The sequence below is a fragment of the Dipodomys ordii genome, unplaced genomic scaffold, assembly GCF_000151885.1.
Source record: "Dipodomys ordii isolate 6190 unplaced genomic scaffold, Dord_2.0 Scaffold11, whole genome shotgun sequence".
NCBI lineage: Eukaryota > Metazoa > Chordata > Mammalia > Rodentia > Heteromyidae > Dipodomys > Dipodomys ordii.
The window spans coordinates 7719362-7738868 of NW_012267227.1; the positions used below are offsets into that span (position 1 = coordinate 7719362).

General features: G+C 44.5%; 1 protein-coding gene across 2 annotated transcripts in view; it reads right to left on the reverse strand.

Annotated features, from left to right (window-relative positions):
• The window catches only part of Myzap (myocardial zonula adherens protein), a 73983-nt gene that overhangs the window by 34501 nt on the left and 19975 nt on the right, over positions 1–19507 (reverse strand). For both annotated transcript variants that reach the window (XM_013010111.1, XM_013010112.1), the window contains exons 3-10: positions 18197–18352; positions 17392–17484; positions 15375–15488; positions 13011–13163; positions 10583–10708; positions 9670–9798; positions 5386–5465; positions 3769–3874 (exon numbers count right to left, since the gene is read on the reverse strand). In XM_013010111.1, the coding sequence (XP_012865565.1) occupies positions 3769–3874; positions 5386–5465; positions 9670–9798; positions 10583–10708; positions 13011–13163; positions 15375–15488; positions 17392–17484; positions 18197–18352 (957 nt within the window). The remainder of the gene's footprint in view (positions 1–3768; positions 3875–5385; positions 5466–9669; positions 9799–10582; positions 10709–13010; positions 13164–15374; positions 15489–17391; positions 17485–18196; positions 18353–19507) is intronic.

Below are 19507 nucleotides of genomic sequence, written 5' to 3' on the forward strand. Positions count from 1 at the left end.
AGAGGAGAAGCACAAATGGGGAAATCAATGCCTCGCATCTTAGCACTTATTAAACATCTACATTATAGAGAGGGAGAGATTTCTGCCAAAGAAGGCTAAAGAAATAATGGCTTATGTGCAGCTGGAAAAGCAGTTTCCTTCAGACACTTTGTGGGGGGAAGAAACATTTCCTGTGTCACAAATGGTGCTGGGAAATGAGCAGGTGATAAAAAAAAAACCCGATCACTTTTATTTAGTTGAAAGTATTTATGAAAAGATATGCTACTGTGGTGGGAAAAGGTACATTATTCAACATTTAAGGTTTCCAAGAGCCTCAGTAGTCTCCATCTGGATGTTTTGAGCTTTTGAAAAGCGAAGTTCATCACTATAAAGAACTATGTTCCTTCAGAGATATTAGGACCAAGATGGCACCCACAGTGAATGGAGACTGGAGTTCCAGCCTTGGTGAAAGGTGAAAGTGAAGTTATATCACAGACGAGCTCTCAGGCCTTGTATGAGAGAAAGAGAACTAACTGCCCTTCACATCTGCACTTAAGGGTCACTTCTAGTCTAGGTCAAAGTACCCCTCCCTCTGAGTAGCAGATGGGCAGAGATAAAAATATACTTCTGTATAAAAGTCAGAGTGGAAGATTTCACAGTGACCAATACAGTTGTCCGCACTGTTCAAGATTTGTCTTAACTGATCTGGAGCGATTTATTTATGACTTTGCTCATTACGCAAAGGAATGTTAACGGCGAGATGACAGGAAGAAGGCACAGCATAGAAAGCAATAGAATACTTGATTTAAAGAACATTTGCCAGAGCTGGGATTTAGCTCAGTGGCAAAGTGCATAACTAGCAAGTGCAGGATTCCAGGTTCGATCCCCAAGAGACAAAAGAAAGAAGGAGAAGACAAAATAAAGAACAGTTAAAGAACATTTGCCGAGATTATCAGATTTCTTCCACATAGCCTTTCAGATTACATCTACACATAAGATCAAATTCAGAAGGAACGCACCCATAATGAATGCCTACAGTAGCTTCGGGGAGATGTGAACAAGGTTAGACATGTGTTCTACAGTTTGAATGGAAAGCTGAAGTTTTCCTCTTTGAAAGTGCCACCCAGTGGTTCTGGCCTGGCTTTGCATCATAATACAGAAGAAACACACACACACACACATTTTTTTCTCTTCTACAAGACGGTTTTCTAAAATGTGAATTCATGTCTCTCCTTGCTTCAACTCCTCTATCCATTCCCTGAATCACCTGGGCTATCAATTCCTTTCCAACCTGGTCCTGCTGCTCTGAGTATATATCACTTATCCATATCCCTTTCCCATATGTTTAAATAATGTAAGCTCAAAAATGTCTACAAAAATGGAGACTTTCAAATCATCCTTTGGCTTAGAAATAGACACGGTGTACTGAACCAATGTTGTAATTTTTACTACCTGATTCAGATTATTGATGTTCAGAATTAAATGTCATATTTTGACGTCTCCATCACTGTGGAAACCCAGGAAGTCTCTAGGTGGCGCTAAAGCTGATGTAATCTTTCTAACTTGGAGCCTGTGATTTCTCTTTATTGGCTGAGCTTTCCAAACTCATGAGACTTCAGAGATGCTTGTGTGGGAGAGGCAAACTCATAGGAAGAAAATAAAGCAAAGACCTCAATCTTTATATGCCTCCCTATTTACACACACACACACACACACACACACACACACACACACACACATACACACAGTCAGACCCCTGTATCCATAGGTCCCCCACACCTGCAGTTCCAGTCAACTTCAGCTAGAAAAAGTATTTGAAAAAAGTAAAATCTACCTGTGCTGAACATGTACTGACTTTTATTTGTCATTCTCTAAACAATACAATTTAACTTGTTACATCAAAGTCATATTCATTTGTTATCTAATCTAGAGATATAATGGAGAGATGTTCATGGAGGATTGCAAAGGTGATAAGCAGATACTACATCATATAATATATGGGATTTGAGCATCCAAGGATTTGGGTATCTTTGGGGTGGGTGTCCTGGACCAAATGCTTTCAGTACTGGGAGACCAACTGTGTGAATGTGTATATCCCCAGTGCTTACAAAATAAGACAGTCATCATATTTTGAAAGCAGATTACCAAACAGAATTCTAAATTTCTTTGAAAGTATAACCAGAAAGGTGGAGGAGAGTGTCTTTGATTTTAGTACCAGTCTTAAACCCTTAAGAGTTTAACAAAAGCCAGTGTATGTGTGGCTTCACTGGATGGTTCTCGATGGTTCTCTTCACATTTGACATGAGATTAACATACACCCCATGCAGTGAGATAGGAGAATGTAGGCCTTGAGGTTAAAAATTCCTCTTGCCCCAGACTTCAAGTGTGTGAAACTCAGAAGCAGAAAAACTGTGCTCTGATAGCCAAAGTTCCTGACACACTGGGGGATGACAAAGCCGTGCTTTTCCTACGAAAATATGCTTCTGCTGGCTGCCCAGTACCAGGTGCAGGGTAGCATCTCCCCCCCCCCATCGCTAGGGCAGGTAGCATTCTAGGTACATGAAAGGTTCTGAAGGTGCAGCCTGGTACCTCTGTGAGCCTCTGCCATTGTGCACGAGGGAATGTGACATGGGCATACTTGGCACAGTGTGATTGGACTTCTGGCTTATATAAAGAGTACATTATCCTCCACCCAACATAGTGAAGTACCTCTCCCACCTCAGCACCCACAATAATATCCCCAAATGTCATGGATTCATGCTCTTTTGTCTTTTGTCTGTTGTGTATAACTTTTTATTATAAGTAGAGTTTTAATAATTCACTGATAGATCTACTTTTAGAGTGATAATTATTATAGGAGAATTTTTTTTCAGTTTTTCATTGCCTAGTAACTGTTATGGTAAATTGAGAGCTCTTTTTCTCTTTCCCTTTTCTTTCCTTCTTTTCCTTTCCCCTTTTTTCCTTTGCTTGCTTGCTTGGGGTTTTTTTGTTTTGTTTTTTGTTTTGGCAAGTTAGAAAATTATACCCCAGGGAAATCTTAGAATCTCATAAATACTAATTGTTTTTTCCCATCAATTGAACAAAAATCAAAACTACAATAATATGTGACTAGCTTTATTACAGTGTGGATTTTCTTCTATTCAGTCTCATCACCGAGAGACAGGTTGCCCTGACACAAGTCAAAACCATTCCTTTTTTTTCTTTTCAAAGAAATAAATGTCTACTTACCTGTTTTTGCTTCATCTAGAAAAGCAGAACAGTGACCTCTCCCAAGTAGAATGAATACATGACTTCACTCCACATTATATAGAGAGTCAACAGGGAAAAGATGGTATAAATAAGAACAAGTAAAGAAGGAACAGGAAGGAGAAAAGAGAGAGTGGAGAGAGGGAGCAAGAGACAAGGCAAGGAAAAGAGAGGCAGACAGACACCAGCAATGGAGGAAGGCCAGTGGTGAGAGGCAGACAGGTATAAGAAGAGTGTAGGGCCTGAATTCAAGTCAACTTCTCTCATCACACCTTCTGTCCCCTGAGCTGTAGGATCTCACTGATGGTGGTGTACTTGGCAGCATTCATCACTGTAATGCTTTAGTTTGGAGAAAGCCTTCCATAAAGAGGGTATCAAGAGCCCATGTAGGACATATGAAGAGATACCCCTTTGGACCAAGGTGGTGATAAACCTATCTGCAAGCCACAAGAAAACTGAACTGAGAGGCAGATATGTTTTATGGCTGAAGTTTCCCCACCACAGGAAGTAATTCTGAGCCTGAGGCCTTATGCAGGTGCTTACCTCCTCCACCATCTGTTTAACTTTCTTCTGCTGGCAGTGCACCATGTCATCTAGGTGTCTGATTCGCTCTCGGAGGCTGGCTGATGCCTCCTCCAGCTGCTGATACCTAACAGAGAAGAAAAAGCAGCTGAGTCCTAACACAACAGCCACAGGAATATTGCCAAAAATACAAGACTCCAAGATGTCCTCTTCTTAACTTGAATATCATAGGGGTAAACTACAGATCAGCTACCCCATCCTAGCAAGATACAGAGCCCTTTGAGTTCTCACTTTCAAGTTTTATCCTGTATGAGGACATTTATTACGCTTTCCAGGGACAGGTATTTTTGGCCACTTAAAAGTTTGTGAGGCTCTCATTTTTGGAGGGAGATAATAAGAAATGGACCATCCATCAAGAACCTTGACTAGAACACAAGAAAATAATTGAAACCAAGAGTCAGAGTCTTGGCAAGTCTAGAATTACAAATGTTCTATGCATCATTTGTTTGGGATTAACATGTTAAAAGAAGAGTGGCCCATGCCACAAAACATGCCATCCTTTTGTTTGAAAACAGCAAAATTATTCCCTACCTATGCTTGGTTCAAAGAAACCAAAGGAGCCAACAGATGACTCTGTGTTGTGTAAACTTTGAGCACAGAATGCTGGAGGAAGGGTGTGGTGATTGCACACCACCTTAACATCCAGGAACAGATTAGTGAAAATTCCTAGAACCTGGAAAACTTTGAAGTTATAAAACAGGAAGAAAAACAGGTTATTTTCAGCACCAACTGTGTGCCAAGCAGTGCACCCCAAAGTACCCTTACAACGTGACCCTCCAAGATGGGCACTGTTATCAATTTATGGAACTCTTCTTTCTTAAAAAAAAAAAAAAACAGAAAAAGATTGCCCATTTTACAGCTAAGCAAAAAGGCTCAGAGAAGTTAATGTGCCCAGAGTGCTCAAACCATCCCTGCCTGGCTTTCCTTCACAGGAGAAGCATGTATATTGGGGTTTGAACTCAGGACTTCAAGCTTGCTCATTTGTCTAGTATTCTTACCCCTTGGGTCATACCTCTAACCTAGCTTTTTGCCATTTATTTGGGAGATAGTCTTGAAGACTTTTCTGTCCAAACTGTCTTCCAATCTCAATCCTTTCAGATCTCAGCCTCGTAAGGAGCTAGGATTACAGGCATGAGCCACTGGCTTTTGCCTTCTGATTCCAGGAAGAAACAATGGACTATTCTTGTATTTTCCATTCAAGGTTCTACATGCTCATAGCCAAAGAGCAATGCCAAGTTTGGGCCAAAACAACATGTTTAAATTAATTTCCAGGACAAATGGTATTAGTCACTGTAGATGAGTTTGCTCATCCCACAAAGTTCACAGCAAAGGACATTTATAGACTGAACCTTTGCCCTTGCAGCAGTCTTTGCTGTGTCCCAGTGCACCACCAACCAGTCACAGGCTATAAGGTGTGGCTACCAGCTCCACACTGGGAGCTCTCAGCCTAGTGTCACACATGTTCAGTCTGTCACAATGATGACATGTGAATGGAAACTCAAAGGCCAGACTAGCCCACAAAATGAGATCACATTCACCCTCTAAATCCACTCCAAGACTAAGAATGGTTCCTCTTACCTCTCTTTGTCAGGCCCAATGATTTCTCCTGACATTTCTATTTCGTGCTCTAAGAGTTGGAGTTGAAGTTGGTGCCGTTCCTAAAACAAACAGGTATTGTAATCAGTGGGTCACGAGGGAGATGGACAGAAAGCGCCTGGTCAAGCAAGTTCAGCTCTAGGAAGTGCAAGTCTGTGTAATAACCCCAGAGATTACTCACTCACTCACTCAGAGTTGAAATAAAGCTCAGGGATGCCAAATATGTCTGTGTAGTTACAGATGCATTTCTAGATTCGAGGAAAACACCCTGGGAACACCACACTCAAGACTTCTTTTTTAAAAGTATTCTGTCAGCCCAGGCTCACATGTTTTATGAAGATTTATAGCTCTAAATAATGATAATGCTTCAAATAAGTAACCCAAGATACTATAAAATTCTTGCTTATTTTCTAAAGGATCAAGAAAAGAAGCTCTGGAATACTGATGATGTCCTAACCTGTTGGTGTAAGCACAAGGTCACTTCTAAAATATATATAAATATTGTGGTCAGATTATAATAGTAGCTCAGAGAGGCCCACCTCCTAATCCCTGGATCTTGCAAATGTGTTATCTTATAAGAAAAAGGATTTTTAAATGAGTAGATTTCCCCTAGATTGTTCAGTCGGACACTTATCAAAAAGAGGCAGTAAGGCTAGAATTAGAGGTTGAAAGTGCTATACTGCTGGCTCAGAGGCTGGAAGAAAGGGCCACAAGCCAAGAAACACAGGTACTCCAGAAGTTAGAAAAGACAAGGAAACTGATTGTCCTCTGGAGCTTCCAGAAGGAATCCAACATGCCAGTTTATTGATTCTAGGACTTCTCCCCTCGAGAACTGTAAAATTATAAACAAATGTTGTTTGAAGCTACTAATTGTTTTTGGTAACTTACTACAGTAGCAATAAGAAATATACATGCACGAGGCTATGTATTTTGTATATTTGGCTATATGTATGTAAATTTTAAAGTCTCCCAATAGAGTAAGAATATGGGCCAGTATTTCTTTTTTCTTTCTTTTTCTTTTTTTCTTTTTTTTTTTCTTGGGGCTTGAACTCTGGGCCTGGGCACTGTCCCTCCGCTCTTCAGCTCAGGGTGGGTACTCTACCACTTAAGCCACAGCACCACTTCTGGGTTTTTTGGGTGCTTAATTGGAGGTAAAAGTCTCACAGACTGTTCTACCCAGGCTGACCTTGAACTGTGATGCTCAGATCTCAGCCTCCTGAGTAGCACTGGTGCCCGGCTGGGCCAGTATTTCTTTAGAGAAAGTGGGGGGAAAATGTTACTAAAAAACCTGGTGCTATCAGTACTGAAATGACACTGAAAATTACGAACCCCATCTTTGCTGTCGGAAACTCTCCCCAACAAATGTTTACAAATTATGTAGATTCTAAAACTCCTTTCTATCAAATTATTGGCTGCAAGTCTTGGAAAATCTAAGTCTCATGATCTCTGAAGCTGTAAGCTGTGGTCCCAAGAGGAAAGCTTGGCAGGGCAGGGAATCTCCTTGTGCCAGGGAGAGAATCACATCCCCAATATGTTTGGAATGGTGAAGTAAGACCAGCTTTACTGGGTTTTTGTAACTGTTGTGAAATCCGTACAGCCAGCACCCATCCTTACCATCTGGCCTGGGCAGCGAGTTTCCCCTCCCCTCCCCTCCCCTGTGGGCTGTACCATGGGCTGGAAGTTATTATCATCAGCCCTGAAATAGAAGTGACAAGCCACTCACAAATGACTTCTTTCCCCACCCTACAAAAAAAAAAAATGCCATCAACAAGACCTAGCTACACCTCATGTTTCCACTCCAGTTTTGTAAAACTTGAAGTGCGACAAGCTTTCAGAACGCACTGCGTAATGATGTCTTCTGAGAAACCACAACCAGACTGAAGGCACAGAACACTCTCTGTCTCCCAGGGAATTCTGGGAGAGCACACTCGTTACAAGATTTTTGCTGGTCAGATAAAAAGGTAGTTCCCATACAGTGTTTAGTAAGAAAAACAGTGAATTAAGGTATAGGGGAGAGAAGCCATGCCAAAGCACACATTGTCCGGGCAAAATGCAACAGGAAATGAGCACAGGATGCAAACAAGGCCTGGGTTCCCGCCTGTGGACCTGCTGCTCACCCACAGTGGGACAGAGATTTGGCCAGATTCCTGCTCTCAAAGATTTACCCATGAAGGGAAAAACATGGGAATGGAGATATCTCATCACAGTATTTCTTCAGCCTTATTGGAAAAGAAGATTTAGAGAAAGAACCATAAATTTTGAATCACAAACCAACCAACCAAGTGTTGGCAAAGAGCTAGCCTCATCACCTTCTAGACCTCACCACATTTGCCTCCCATAATGAACTGCATGTGGAAATCAGCGGGAATAAACTAGAAACTTCCAGGATCCCAGGGATACAATGAAGATCTACTATAAAACAGGTCTAGCAAAGAAAAGCTGACTTTGGGACAGACACTTATGGCCTATAACAAGGACATAAATTCCTGAGCCTTTATTCCCATTCCAGGAATGGTGCATAGCAAGTAGCGTGTATGTTTCTCAGTTACTTCTCATGATAAGAACTAATGCTATCAGCATTTTATAGAAGAAACAGTTTAGAAAAGTTAAAGAACTGCCCACAACTAATGTGTGTGTGTGTGTGTGTGTGTGTATATATATTGTGGTCAGATTAATGGTCCACAGAGATGCCCACCTCCTAACCCCTAAATTTTAGAGGCAAGATCTGGGTCCTGTGATTCTAAATCCTCTGTTTTCAGTCAGGTGCCACTGGTTCATGCCTGTCATCCTAGCTACTCAAGAGGCTGACATTGTGATTCAAAGCCAGCCTGGATAGGAAAATCCTCAAGAGAGTCTCCAAAATAACCAGCAAATAAAAAGTAGAGTTGGAGGTATGGCTCAACTGGTAGAGCACTAGCTGTGAGCAAGCAAGCTAATAGAGTTCAAACCCGCGTACCGCCAAAACAAATGCAAATGAATAGTATCTGTGTTCTTGCCACACACATACATAGAATCTTTCTGGGAAATACTTTGCAGGTCAGCTCCCCAACCCTGCCTGCTCACCTCCGTCCTTTACACAGCAGGAAAATCTGCCATCCATACAAGCCAGTGCCTCTATAGGAGAATGGTGATGGGGCACATTCACCCAGGTTCTAGAAAGCCCTTCTGTTTGCAGGCCCCACTACCTCCACCACCAGTCAATACTGTTGTTTATCCTCAGCGAGCCAACCACCTGCTCTCCAATAAAAGCTGGAATTCTGTATCCCCACGGGGTAGAGATCAGATTATAACTCTCAAGTAAGGAGGTTACTAGAAAAAGTGTACCCCACGAGCCTGGAAGTACCCACTTTGTCTGGGGCTGTAGGGGATTGTGTGTGGTAGACACCAGAGGAGAGATGAGGAGGCCTCTCCTCAGATGCACGTGGTAGCGTACACAGAGACCTTGCTCAGCTGGCACTACCTAGCTTCCATCACCAGGCTGGAGATTGTGAGCATCCAGAGTGAGTTACTCAGAGCTACTATTATGCCTTGGTTTTGGTAGGTCACCTCTGTCTGCCACCTATGCAGCCACAGCTGCTTTCCAGAACTCAGAATTCAGCTGTCAGCTACTTTTATCCATTTCTTTCCTTCCTGTCCTCTGTCCTCTCTCCACCCCTTCTTCCTGTCCTCCACTTCCCGCCTTGTTTCCAGTTCATGATCTTAGCTGAGCTTTTGTCTTCCCTAGTACCCCATCCCCACCACGAGCGACTTCCCTGGTTCCTCCAAACTCTAGGTGTGTCAAGGAAATATCTGCCTGTCCCAGACACATGCCCCAGAAACAACAGGGGTGGGGTACTGACAGAACTCCGAAATAGGCCTTGGGTTACTCAACAGGTAAGCTGAGTGCATGTTTGGAACCCTGGCCGGCTATTACAATGGTAATTTGTGTAAAGGATTTCATACATAATGATTTCTTGTTTGTTTTGTTTTGTTTGGGGCTGTACTGAGGTTTGAACTCAGGGCCTCATGGTTGCTAGGCAGGTTCTTTTCCACATAAACCTTACTACAGCCTTGTGATGTTGTTTAACAGCATGAGAATAATTACCATAGCACAAACTAGAACTCTGTTGGATTTATTCTACAGACTGTGTATTTACTTGTTTGCATAATTACAAACTTAGGGTTGAGAGAAGCCAGTATTAAGCTTCAGAAAGGCCTGGAAAGGGAGTAGGGGAAAGGCAAAGGGACCTGGGTGAATGGGGCACAGATTCAGGTTTTGTCTGTTACCTTTTCCATGCGCTCAATGAGCCTGTCCAGCTCTCCAATCCTCTGGTCCTTTTCCTCTAGGCTGACCTCTGCCGCATGCATCTTTTGATTGGCTTCTTCAATTGCTTTCAGAAAACTATTGGTTTCCTCCTGCCAAAGAAACTCTCACTTCAGCACAGGTATGGAGTGATTGAGCAAGTCACCAGGGCCCAAGTAGCTCTGACTTTGTGCTGGCATCATTTCCCTTTAGAGTTACCACTTGCGGACTCAAGTGTCCCTACGTTTGAAGGGAATCAGGGCCAGATCTAGAATTGAATATAGAAGTCCCAGATCTCTCTCCCACCTCCCCGTGTATCCTCTCCAAAGAAGAAACCCTGTCAGTCATTCAGCACTCCTATTAATCCTCCGCAGACACAGAGAAGGCAGCAGGAAGTTCCTCCTTCTGACAACTTAGGCTGCTCTAACAAAGCCAGGATGAGAGCTGTGCATCCTGCTTCTAGGTCCGGCACAATGGACTTTCACAGCACAGAGCTTTCAAGGGCAGAGGAAACTTCTAGAGGTGTGAATGGCAGAGAGGTCCTACATGGAGAGGGTGGTGCTTATGAGGCTTTGGGGAGCTGAGGGAGAATCCGGAACAGAGAAGTAAGAAATTTCAGGGAAAGATGAACCAGTGGAGTAAGGAAAGGGCACGGCTGTGTCAAAGCCAGGATCTGTGTGGTTGCCAATAAGTGGACAGATGCAGCATGTATCGAGAAACACCTCGGGGTCTATTCGGAGTAGGGTGGGAAGAAGGGAGAGGGGTGAAGGAGCAGATAATAAATAAGAACTTTGGTCCCTCACTCACATCCTCCCCTCTAAGGGGAGAGATTGCTCACTGTGACACCTCCCCCACACCATGCTGCCCATTCGATGGGAAATGCTGGTCACAACACACCAGGAGAGCCTCTTTCTCGGCGCTGTGCTTCTGGTGCTCCTCTTGGAGCCTTTCCTCATACTGGCTATACAGCTTCCTGGTCATCTCCCTCATCACCTCAGCATTGGCTTCTTGAGACGATTCCACCTGCAAAGAGACTCATTGTGGGACTATAGCTTACACGCTTCCCTCTGGACATCTCGTGTGGGGAACGCAGGTCTGTAGTGGAGGGAAACCCCAGGAACTTCCAGGGCAAGGCAGAGGAAGAAGGCTGAGTAGACACATAAAACACAGGTGGCACTGTACACTAAGTTATTTACAATGATCCAAACACAAAAATTTAGCCAGGTGCTGGTGGCTCATACCTATAATCATAGCTACTCAGGAGGGTGAGATCTGAGCATTGGAGTTCAAAGCAGCCCAGGTAGGAAAGTCAGTGAGACTTTTTTTTTTGGGGGGTCCGGTCGTGGGGCCTGAACTCTGGGCCTGGGCGCTGTCCCTCAGCTCTTCAGCTCAAGGCTAATGCTCTACCACTTGAGCCACAGCGCCACTTCCGGCTTTTTGCTTATGTGGTACTGAGGAATCGAACCCAGGGCCTCATGCATGCAAGGCAAATGCTCTACCACTGAGCCACTTTCCCAGCTCCGTCAGTGAGACTTTTATCTCCAAGTAACCAGCAAAAAAAAAAAAACCAAAAAACCTGAAATTGGAGCTGTGACTCAAGTAGTAGAGCAGTGGCCTTGAGAAAAAAAAGAAAGGAAGGAAGAAAAGCTCAAGGAGAGTAGTGCCCAGGCCCTGAATTCAAGCCCCAGGATGAGCACAAAAATCAATCAATCAATCTGCTATTTGGGAATTGGTGATCAAGGCTATCCTATTCAAAAAAAATTTTTACTGAGACTCCTTCTCAATCAATATGCCAGGAATGGTAATCTCCACTACTTGAGAACCAGATCTAGGAAGAAAGAGATCCAAAGCCCACCCCAGGCAAAAAGAAATGCAAGACTCTACCTGAAAAAGTCCCCTCAAAGGGCTAGGGGCGTAGTTTAAGAGGTGGAGCACATGCCTAGCAAGCGCAAGTCACCGCGTTCAAACCCTAGTACTGCCAAAAAAAGAATAAGAAGAAAAAAGTCAGCCTGCGTGTTTTCCCTCCCAGATACTTTTCCAGATGCTGCATTTCTAATCTAGTGGTGACACTAAGCCAAGTTGCCTCTAGTGGTCTGAGCAGGTGCAGTTTGGGAGATGAGAACGTGTTGCTGGACATGCGCAGGGCTGAGTCTGCAGGGCTTGGTTCTCCTCTCCACCCAGACCATGTACATACGTGGTCTTCAGGCCACTGACTTGTTTAGAGGTATGATCTCATCCCTTCCTTCTAGGCTCTGTTCTCTTCCAGAGAGCTGGATTTGCTGGGCTCCTCACCTCTAGACCAGGGAGGCATCCCTCAGCCTCAATAGGTGATGTACTGTTTGCTCCGGTGAAGTGATGCATGATTCTAGACAACCTATGATTCTCCTCTCTCATCACTAAGCAAGTGTGGGCAGCCAAGAAGCCAAAACATGGGAACTCCCAAGCAGGGGTTATCAGCTGAGAATCTGGGTGCGCCCTCCCCCCCCATTCAACCTACACCTCTATTTCTCCTGCACACAGACCGTGAGAGAGGGTTCTTCTCCATGGCCCATGCCAGTAATTCTAGTGAGTTGGCAGGCTGAAATCAGGAGGATTGTGGTTCCAACTATCTCAGCCCTGGAAAAAAAAGTTCCTGAGACTCCTCAACCAAGAGCTAGGTATAGTGGCACCCACCTATTGTCCCAGATTTTATGGCGGGGAGGGGGGGTGGTAAGAGTGGGAGGATTGTAGTTCCAGGCCAACCTGAGCAAAAAACTTTGGAGACTGTCAGTGGAAAGAGCTGGGCATGGTAGTGCATGCCTGTCATCCTAGCTACTATTGGATGGGGTAAAACAGGTGATTACTGTTTTATCTGTGAGACCCTATCTTAAAAATAATCAGAGCCAGATGCCGGTGACTCACACCTGTAATCATAGCTACTCAGGAGGCCAAGATCTGAGGATCACGGTTCAAAGCCAACCTGGGCAAGGAAAGTCCGGAAGACTCTTATCTACAATTAACCACCAGAAAACTGGAAGTGGTGCTGTGACTCAAGTAAACTGAAGAGCTGAAGAGCCGAGGGACAGCACCCAGGCCCAGAGTTCAAGCCTCACAACTGACTACTACTACAACTAATAATAAGAATCAGTGCCAAAAAGTTGGAAGCATTGCTCAGCAGTTGAGCACCTGATAAGAAAGCGTGAGGCCCACCAGAGTTCAAAACACTGCCCACCCCCACCCCGGAAAAAAAAATGGAGTAACGGAAATGGAAACATTGAAGATAAGAGGAGAAAGGAGCTACAAAGGCAGGAAAGGCTAGTACGAGATGTAGATGCAGCTCCCTTACCTTCATCTTCAGCAGCTGATTCTCCACATGGGCTGCCTCCAATTGCCTCTGCTTTTCACGCAGTTTGTCCATGCAGGCTTCATAGGTCTGCTGCAGATTTCTGATTTGGTCCTTAATGTTACTGTTTTCCAAAGTGACATCTACCAGGCTTTTCTATGAGGACAGAAACACAAACGAAACCAGATCGAGGGATGTGAGAACCTATGGCTAGGGCCACGCGGCGGGCACTTCCCCTTGTCAGACCACACTGCAACCTGGGGGTTTGAGGGATGTGGGCTTCCTTACAGTGATGAAGACACCTGCCAACTTGATATTTGGGGGCTGGGGAGCTTTCCATAATCATCAGGGCACCTGCCATGGCTTAGGATGGATAGAAAGGGATTGAGGCTTTCTGAGGAAAATGTGTTACTACCTCACTTCACAAAGGAAACCACACCTGCAACAAGTCACTGGAGTAGACTCTCATTAATAAAGCCTCGGGCAAATAGTAGTTCTCACTATGTAATAGAATAGGAGGCATTTCTCTTAACTTTTTCTATAGTGTGTGTATATCAGTTTATCAATCAAAATAGGTGTATCAATCAAAACTAGGCAAATTCATATATGTATGTATGTATGTATGTATTTGGCAGTAATGGGGTTTGAACTCAGGGCCTAATACTTACTAGGCAGGCACTTTGTCACTTAAGCATTCCCATCAGCCCCCTTTTTTTTTTTTTTTTCCCCGGTTGTGGGGCTTGAACTCTATCCCTGAGCTCTTCAGCTCAAGGCTGGGGCTCTACCCCTGGAGCCACAGCACCACTTCTGGTTTTCTGATGGTTAATTGGAGATAAGAGTCTGACAGACTTTCCTGCCCAGACTGGCTTTGAACCTTGACCTCAGCCTCCTGATTAGCTAGGACTACAGGCGTGAGCACCAGCGGCCTGGCTCCATCAGCCCTTTTTGCTTTATTTTCAAAAGGGTCTCATGGTTTTTCCCACTGATGACCTCAGACCGCAATCCTCCTACTTCTACCTCCTGCCTGGCTTCAGATTGTGGTCCTCCCTGCCTCCCTCTCCCAAACAGCTAGCATTACAGGAATGAAGGTACCATCACACCCAGCTCTCAATTTTTTTTCTGCCAATAAATAATAATAATAATAGAAAACAGAAACATGATATAGGCCCTAAGCTAGGCTGAATGTAGATGGGACAAAGACCTTCCTAGTGGGCTGGAATGAGATGGCATCCCAAAGGGAAGGAAAGGGGGCCTTAGTGAGCCCCCTTGACAGCAGGAGGAAGGGAAAACAAAGGCCCTGGAACAAGCCAGAGCCAAACTGGGGCTTGGCCTGAGGCCAGGGAAAACTGGCATATGCAAAGGAAAAGCGTGGGGTTTGGAGGCCCCACCAGAAATGGGCATCCCAGACAAACCCAAACATGAGACCCACCCAGCGTCACCGCTGGACAGAGGCCGAGCTTTGTTGTGACCCCGTGGGCTATCGTTAGGGAATGCTCAGTACCACCAGAAGGAGACGAGCCCCACGTGAAAGTCTGTTTGCTTATCCACTCAGTTATTTATATAGGACCAGACGGGATTTGAAAATCATTTGTGGAACCTTTCAGAGGACAGTAAAAAGATAAGAGCCCGTTTTAGTTGGAGAAAGGACAGAAACCATTGTGTAAATGTTTGGAAAGCAAGGCCAAGGGAAGCTAGTCCACGTAAACACAAAGCTTTGTTTTGGATATCTTCGCTGTGTTAGGCAGGGACGGCTCTGTTGGGACTGTGAGAGGGGCAGCATTTGCATGGTGAGGGCCTAGCCAATCAGATGAGTGAAGACAGTCCCTTGCCTTGAATTGAAGACCCGCAATTTTTTCTTTTTAAACAAATGAAGGATACCGAGTCTTTCTCTTTCTCTTTGTCTGGTACCACAAGACATTGTGTGGAATACACACAGCCCTGTCTAATGCAAAAATAGGAGCTGGCAGTGTGGCTTAATGGTGGAGTCCCTGCCTAGACAGCTTGCTCGCCAGGTGCTCTACCACGTGAGCCATGCATCCAAGCCTTTTCTGCTTTCAGTTAGTTTTGCAGTAAGCTCTTGTATTCCAAGACCAGCCCTGGGCAAAAATAAGAATTAAAAAAAAAAATACAGGAGTTTACTGGAAAAATAACTGAGGAGCCATGGGGTGTGTGTGGTGGTGAAGTGATAGCTCCAGCCTGAACACAAGGGTCTGAACTGCCCCCTCCCCCATCCCAATGAGCGTAAAACAAAGGGACAATGTCTCTGACTTCCTTAAGGCCCAGTCTTCCCTGTGACTGTGATTCTGAACAATGGGCTCAGGAGCAGAGGAGCAGGACTCCTCCCCGTGACACGCAGCAGATGAATACCTGCAGGCCAATGGAGTCTGATGCCAAAGCCGAGCTCATGGCGTTGAAACTATCCAAGGCTGATGACTGGCTCTCGATGTGATTCTCCAGATAATCTTTCTGAGCACTGGAGACCTGGACCAAGGGAGGAGACAAGTCAAAACCAACTCACACCCCACAGCAGTCTTCAATGGAACTTCCTTCTGCGAGCACATGTCCATCTCAACGGCGTTTACCCTTAACGCTTTAGCTTAAAGGCAACAGATGCGCGAGCCAGACAGTAGAAAGACAAAACATAATTTTCCTTCAGATAGCATTTTCACATTCACCCACAGAAGCACAGAACCCCACTGGGCAGGAGTCAGCATTGGCTCTTCATAAGAAAGGAACTGGATGAGAGAGGGAAAGTGATCTACTCAGTCACACAGCGGGAAAGGCAAACCATAAGGAATGGTTTCTGACATCTTGTTCCTTCTAGTCGCCACAGGAAGCACAGCTGTGGGCTTTTCTTATTCTCTAGGGTGGTTTTGTGGCTGTTGCAGGTGCTTTAATTGAGTGTGTCTGTTTAATGTGTTGGAGAAAGTTCTGTCACAGACCCAGTCCCATGCCAGAGCTTAACAGTGGGACTAGGGGTGGGACATTCATGAAGGCTCAGGGGTGGAGAAGGGCACAGAAATCAGCCAGGCAGGACAGAGCAGGAGGAGCCCCTAGGGGTTGAAACATCAGGCCAGATCCAGGGGCAGGTGATACCCAACTCTATTCGGGGCTGTGATTGTCTGGCCATAATCAGTAAATACTAGTCTGTGTGTAGCTGGGAGGTGGATGGAGAATGCAGTGTGGAGGAGAGACAGATTCCAGGACAGTTGTAACCCCAGAAAATGATCACACGTAGGAGATGGCCAGCGAAACACGGGCCTGTCCCTGCTCCCAGGGCAAATTCAGTCATTTAGCTTTAGGGACAGTCATCAGTGTCTGTCAGTGAATTTCCACAGAGGGCATGTGAGGATGTCACATATTTCCTGCACACTGGTGAGAGTGGGCTTTAGTGGGCATGTTTATACACTCCAGTTCTGTAATCAACAACACAAGAAGATGCCTGACGATCCAGCCACAGACTGGATGTTCAGGCCCAGCTTCTGTCCAACCTCATTCCTGCAGATCTGGTCTCTCATGGAAGATCTGTCATCCATATAACAACTCACCTTGGAGCCTATGAATAGCAAGGATCCCCTTTGAATCCCACCAGCAATAGCTTGGTTAAACTAGAAGCTTAACTGTACTCACATGTGCCAACATTTAAAAAGTATAAAAGGTACAGACAAATAAGTCTCCCTTCACGCCTATCACACACCCCAAGTCCCTCCCCTGCTCTCCCCACTTTTCCTCCCTACTATCAGCAACTGGGAATCGCGTTCTCGATTATCTTTCAGTCATTTCAGGGCACACACGGAACAATCAGGTATTATTCATGTTGTCCTCCTGCTTTATGTAAGTAGAAGTAGATAATAGGGGACCAGGGGTAGGTCCCTTCTCATTAATAAAGTGTTGATCATTATCCACTCTGTAATGTTGAGGTTTTTCTTATCACTTGTTCAACAGCTTCTTTTCTCTTATGCTTTTACAATCATATATTTGCTAACACAGCACGTCTGATAAAATATCATTCGACAGGCTATCATTTCCTTTCCTCTTCCTGGTGGCCTTTAGGTTTCCAATATTTTTACCATTACAAGCAATGCTGCCCTAAATAAGTTTGCCCAGCTGTCATTGCCCACGTGTGAGAGCCTATCTGTAGAATAAAGTTTTAGGACTAGACTTTGGAGGGAATGCTTTGAAGATCAAAAAGATAGTTCTTAAAGGTTTCCTGTAAATAGCAGTGTTCAATCTGTGACGATACTTCCCTCATTTCATGTAAAACATGGCTCCCTTCAGGAAGAACATGAAATATTTGAACATCTTCAAGTACCCAGACACCAAGGGGAGGTTCCACCCTCTGCCCTCTCCTCCCCACAGCCAGGACACTGAGGTATAGACTTACTGACAGATCCTGAGTGAGCTGTCGGATCTTCTGTCTCATTTCATCATAGTCTCCATACATCCGCTTCCTGACTTTCTCCAAAGTGTCTCTCACCTACAGCCCACCAGAATGGTAAGAGGTTAAACTAGAACATTTTCATGAAAGATGATCAACATTTATTAATGATGAGACCCAGCCCTCCTCCCCCCTCAAAAAAAAAAACATTGGCCTGGGCTCCTATCTGTAATCCTAGCTACTAAGGAGTATGAGATGTGAGGATTGAGGGTCAAAGACAGCAAAGAGCCAAGCCGGAGGCATGGTTCAAGTGGTAAAGGGCTAGCAATGAGTAAGTAAGCAGGAACAAGCACATGAGGGCCCTGTATCCAAGCCCTAGTGCTGGCATAGATAGATAGACAGATAGATAGATAGATAGATAGATAGATAGATAGATAGATAGATAGATAGATAGATAGATAGATAGATAGATAGATAGATAGATAGATAGATAGATAGATAGATAGATAGATAGATAGATAGATAGATAGATAGATAGATAGATAGATAGATAGATAGATAGATAGATAGATAGATAGATAGAGAAAAACAATAGCTAACATGATATGGCTCTGTGTATTTGCAAACCCATCAAGTTAAATGTTCATAAAGCTGTAGGTTTTTACTTTCACAAAATCTATACTTCTAACATTATCATGAGATACACAAAAACATTTCCATATCAAAATAACTCTTAAGAATTTGTTTTCCATCTGATAAGCTCCAAAAAAAAGAAATGTAGGTCCTAAAAGGAATCCCCTAAGTGGCTCACATCTTTGATGTAGTTCATCTCTTCTTTCAGCTGATTGGTGGACCAGCCATACACCACCATTTCCTTCTGCTGGTTTTGATCTGATCTCCGTACTACGCCATAGACGACACCCTGAGGAAGTTTGCGGGTAGGTTCCCCATTGCTCAGCTCAGGAGGCTACAAGAAGGAAGGAAGAGAGAAAAGAAACAATGAGTCGTGAGGGCTCATTAAAAACAGCTGGAATAATGGGCCTTGGTGTATGACTGCTCAGGTTGTGTCCAGCACTTGGGAGCCTGGCGTGAGAGGCAGGGGGTGCAGAGACCCAGCCTGGCCTCCATTGGCCAGGAGTCTTGACCCTGGAGGAAAGTATCTTCTGCCAACTTCTATACCCATTGTATATCCCCATTGTTCTACCTGCCCAGAGGGGATACCCTTTTCTAATTCTTCCAAGGTACAAGAGAGACTTGTTTATTACATCAGTGAGTATTCGAGTCCTCACACTCATGGTGGCACTGTTTTTCCTTTTATACCAATTCCTTTGATAACTTCATCTGAAAATACATGGTCTGAAATTCAAGAAATCATCTGGCAGCCAAATAGTCCAGCGAGGGTAGGGCTAACCCTAGGATGCAGTTCTGAGTAAAAAGAGGTGTGGTTGGTCGCCAACCTCTTGTGTCTATTCATGAAATATTTCTTTCTTTTTTTTTGGTCTGTCATGGGACTTGAACTCTGGGTCTAGGCACTGTCCCTGCGCTCTTCAGCTCAAGGCGAGCACTCTACTCACTTGAGCCACAGCACCATTTCCAGTTTTCTGGTGATTAGTTGAAGATAAGAGTCTCACAGCCGGAGCTGGTGGCTCACACCTGTAATTCTAGCTATTCAGGAGGCTGAGATCTGAGGATCGTGGTTCAAAGCCAGCCCAGGCAGAAAGTCCATGAGACTCTTATCTCTAATAAACCACTCAGAAAACCGGAAGTGGTACTGTGGCTCAAGTGGTAGAGCACTCGCCTTGAGCTGAAGAGCTGAGGAACAGCACCCAGGCCCAGAGTTCAAGCCCCACAACCGACAAAAAGAAAAATAGTCTCACAGACTTTCCTGTCTGGGCTGGCTTTGAACTTCAGATCTCAGCCTCCTAAGTAGCTAGGATTACAGGCATGAGCCACTGGCGCCTGGCTTCATGAAATATTTCTGAGGCTGAGGCAGAGACAGTGTGATTGCACTAGCTGGAGAATCTTCCAACTCCTGCTACCTGATCTTTAATTCCTTCAATTAAAGCTTAGATCACTGTTTCCAAATCAGGAAAATAAGCTTTATTGAAGACTAGTTACTGTA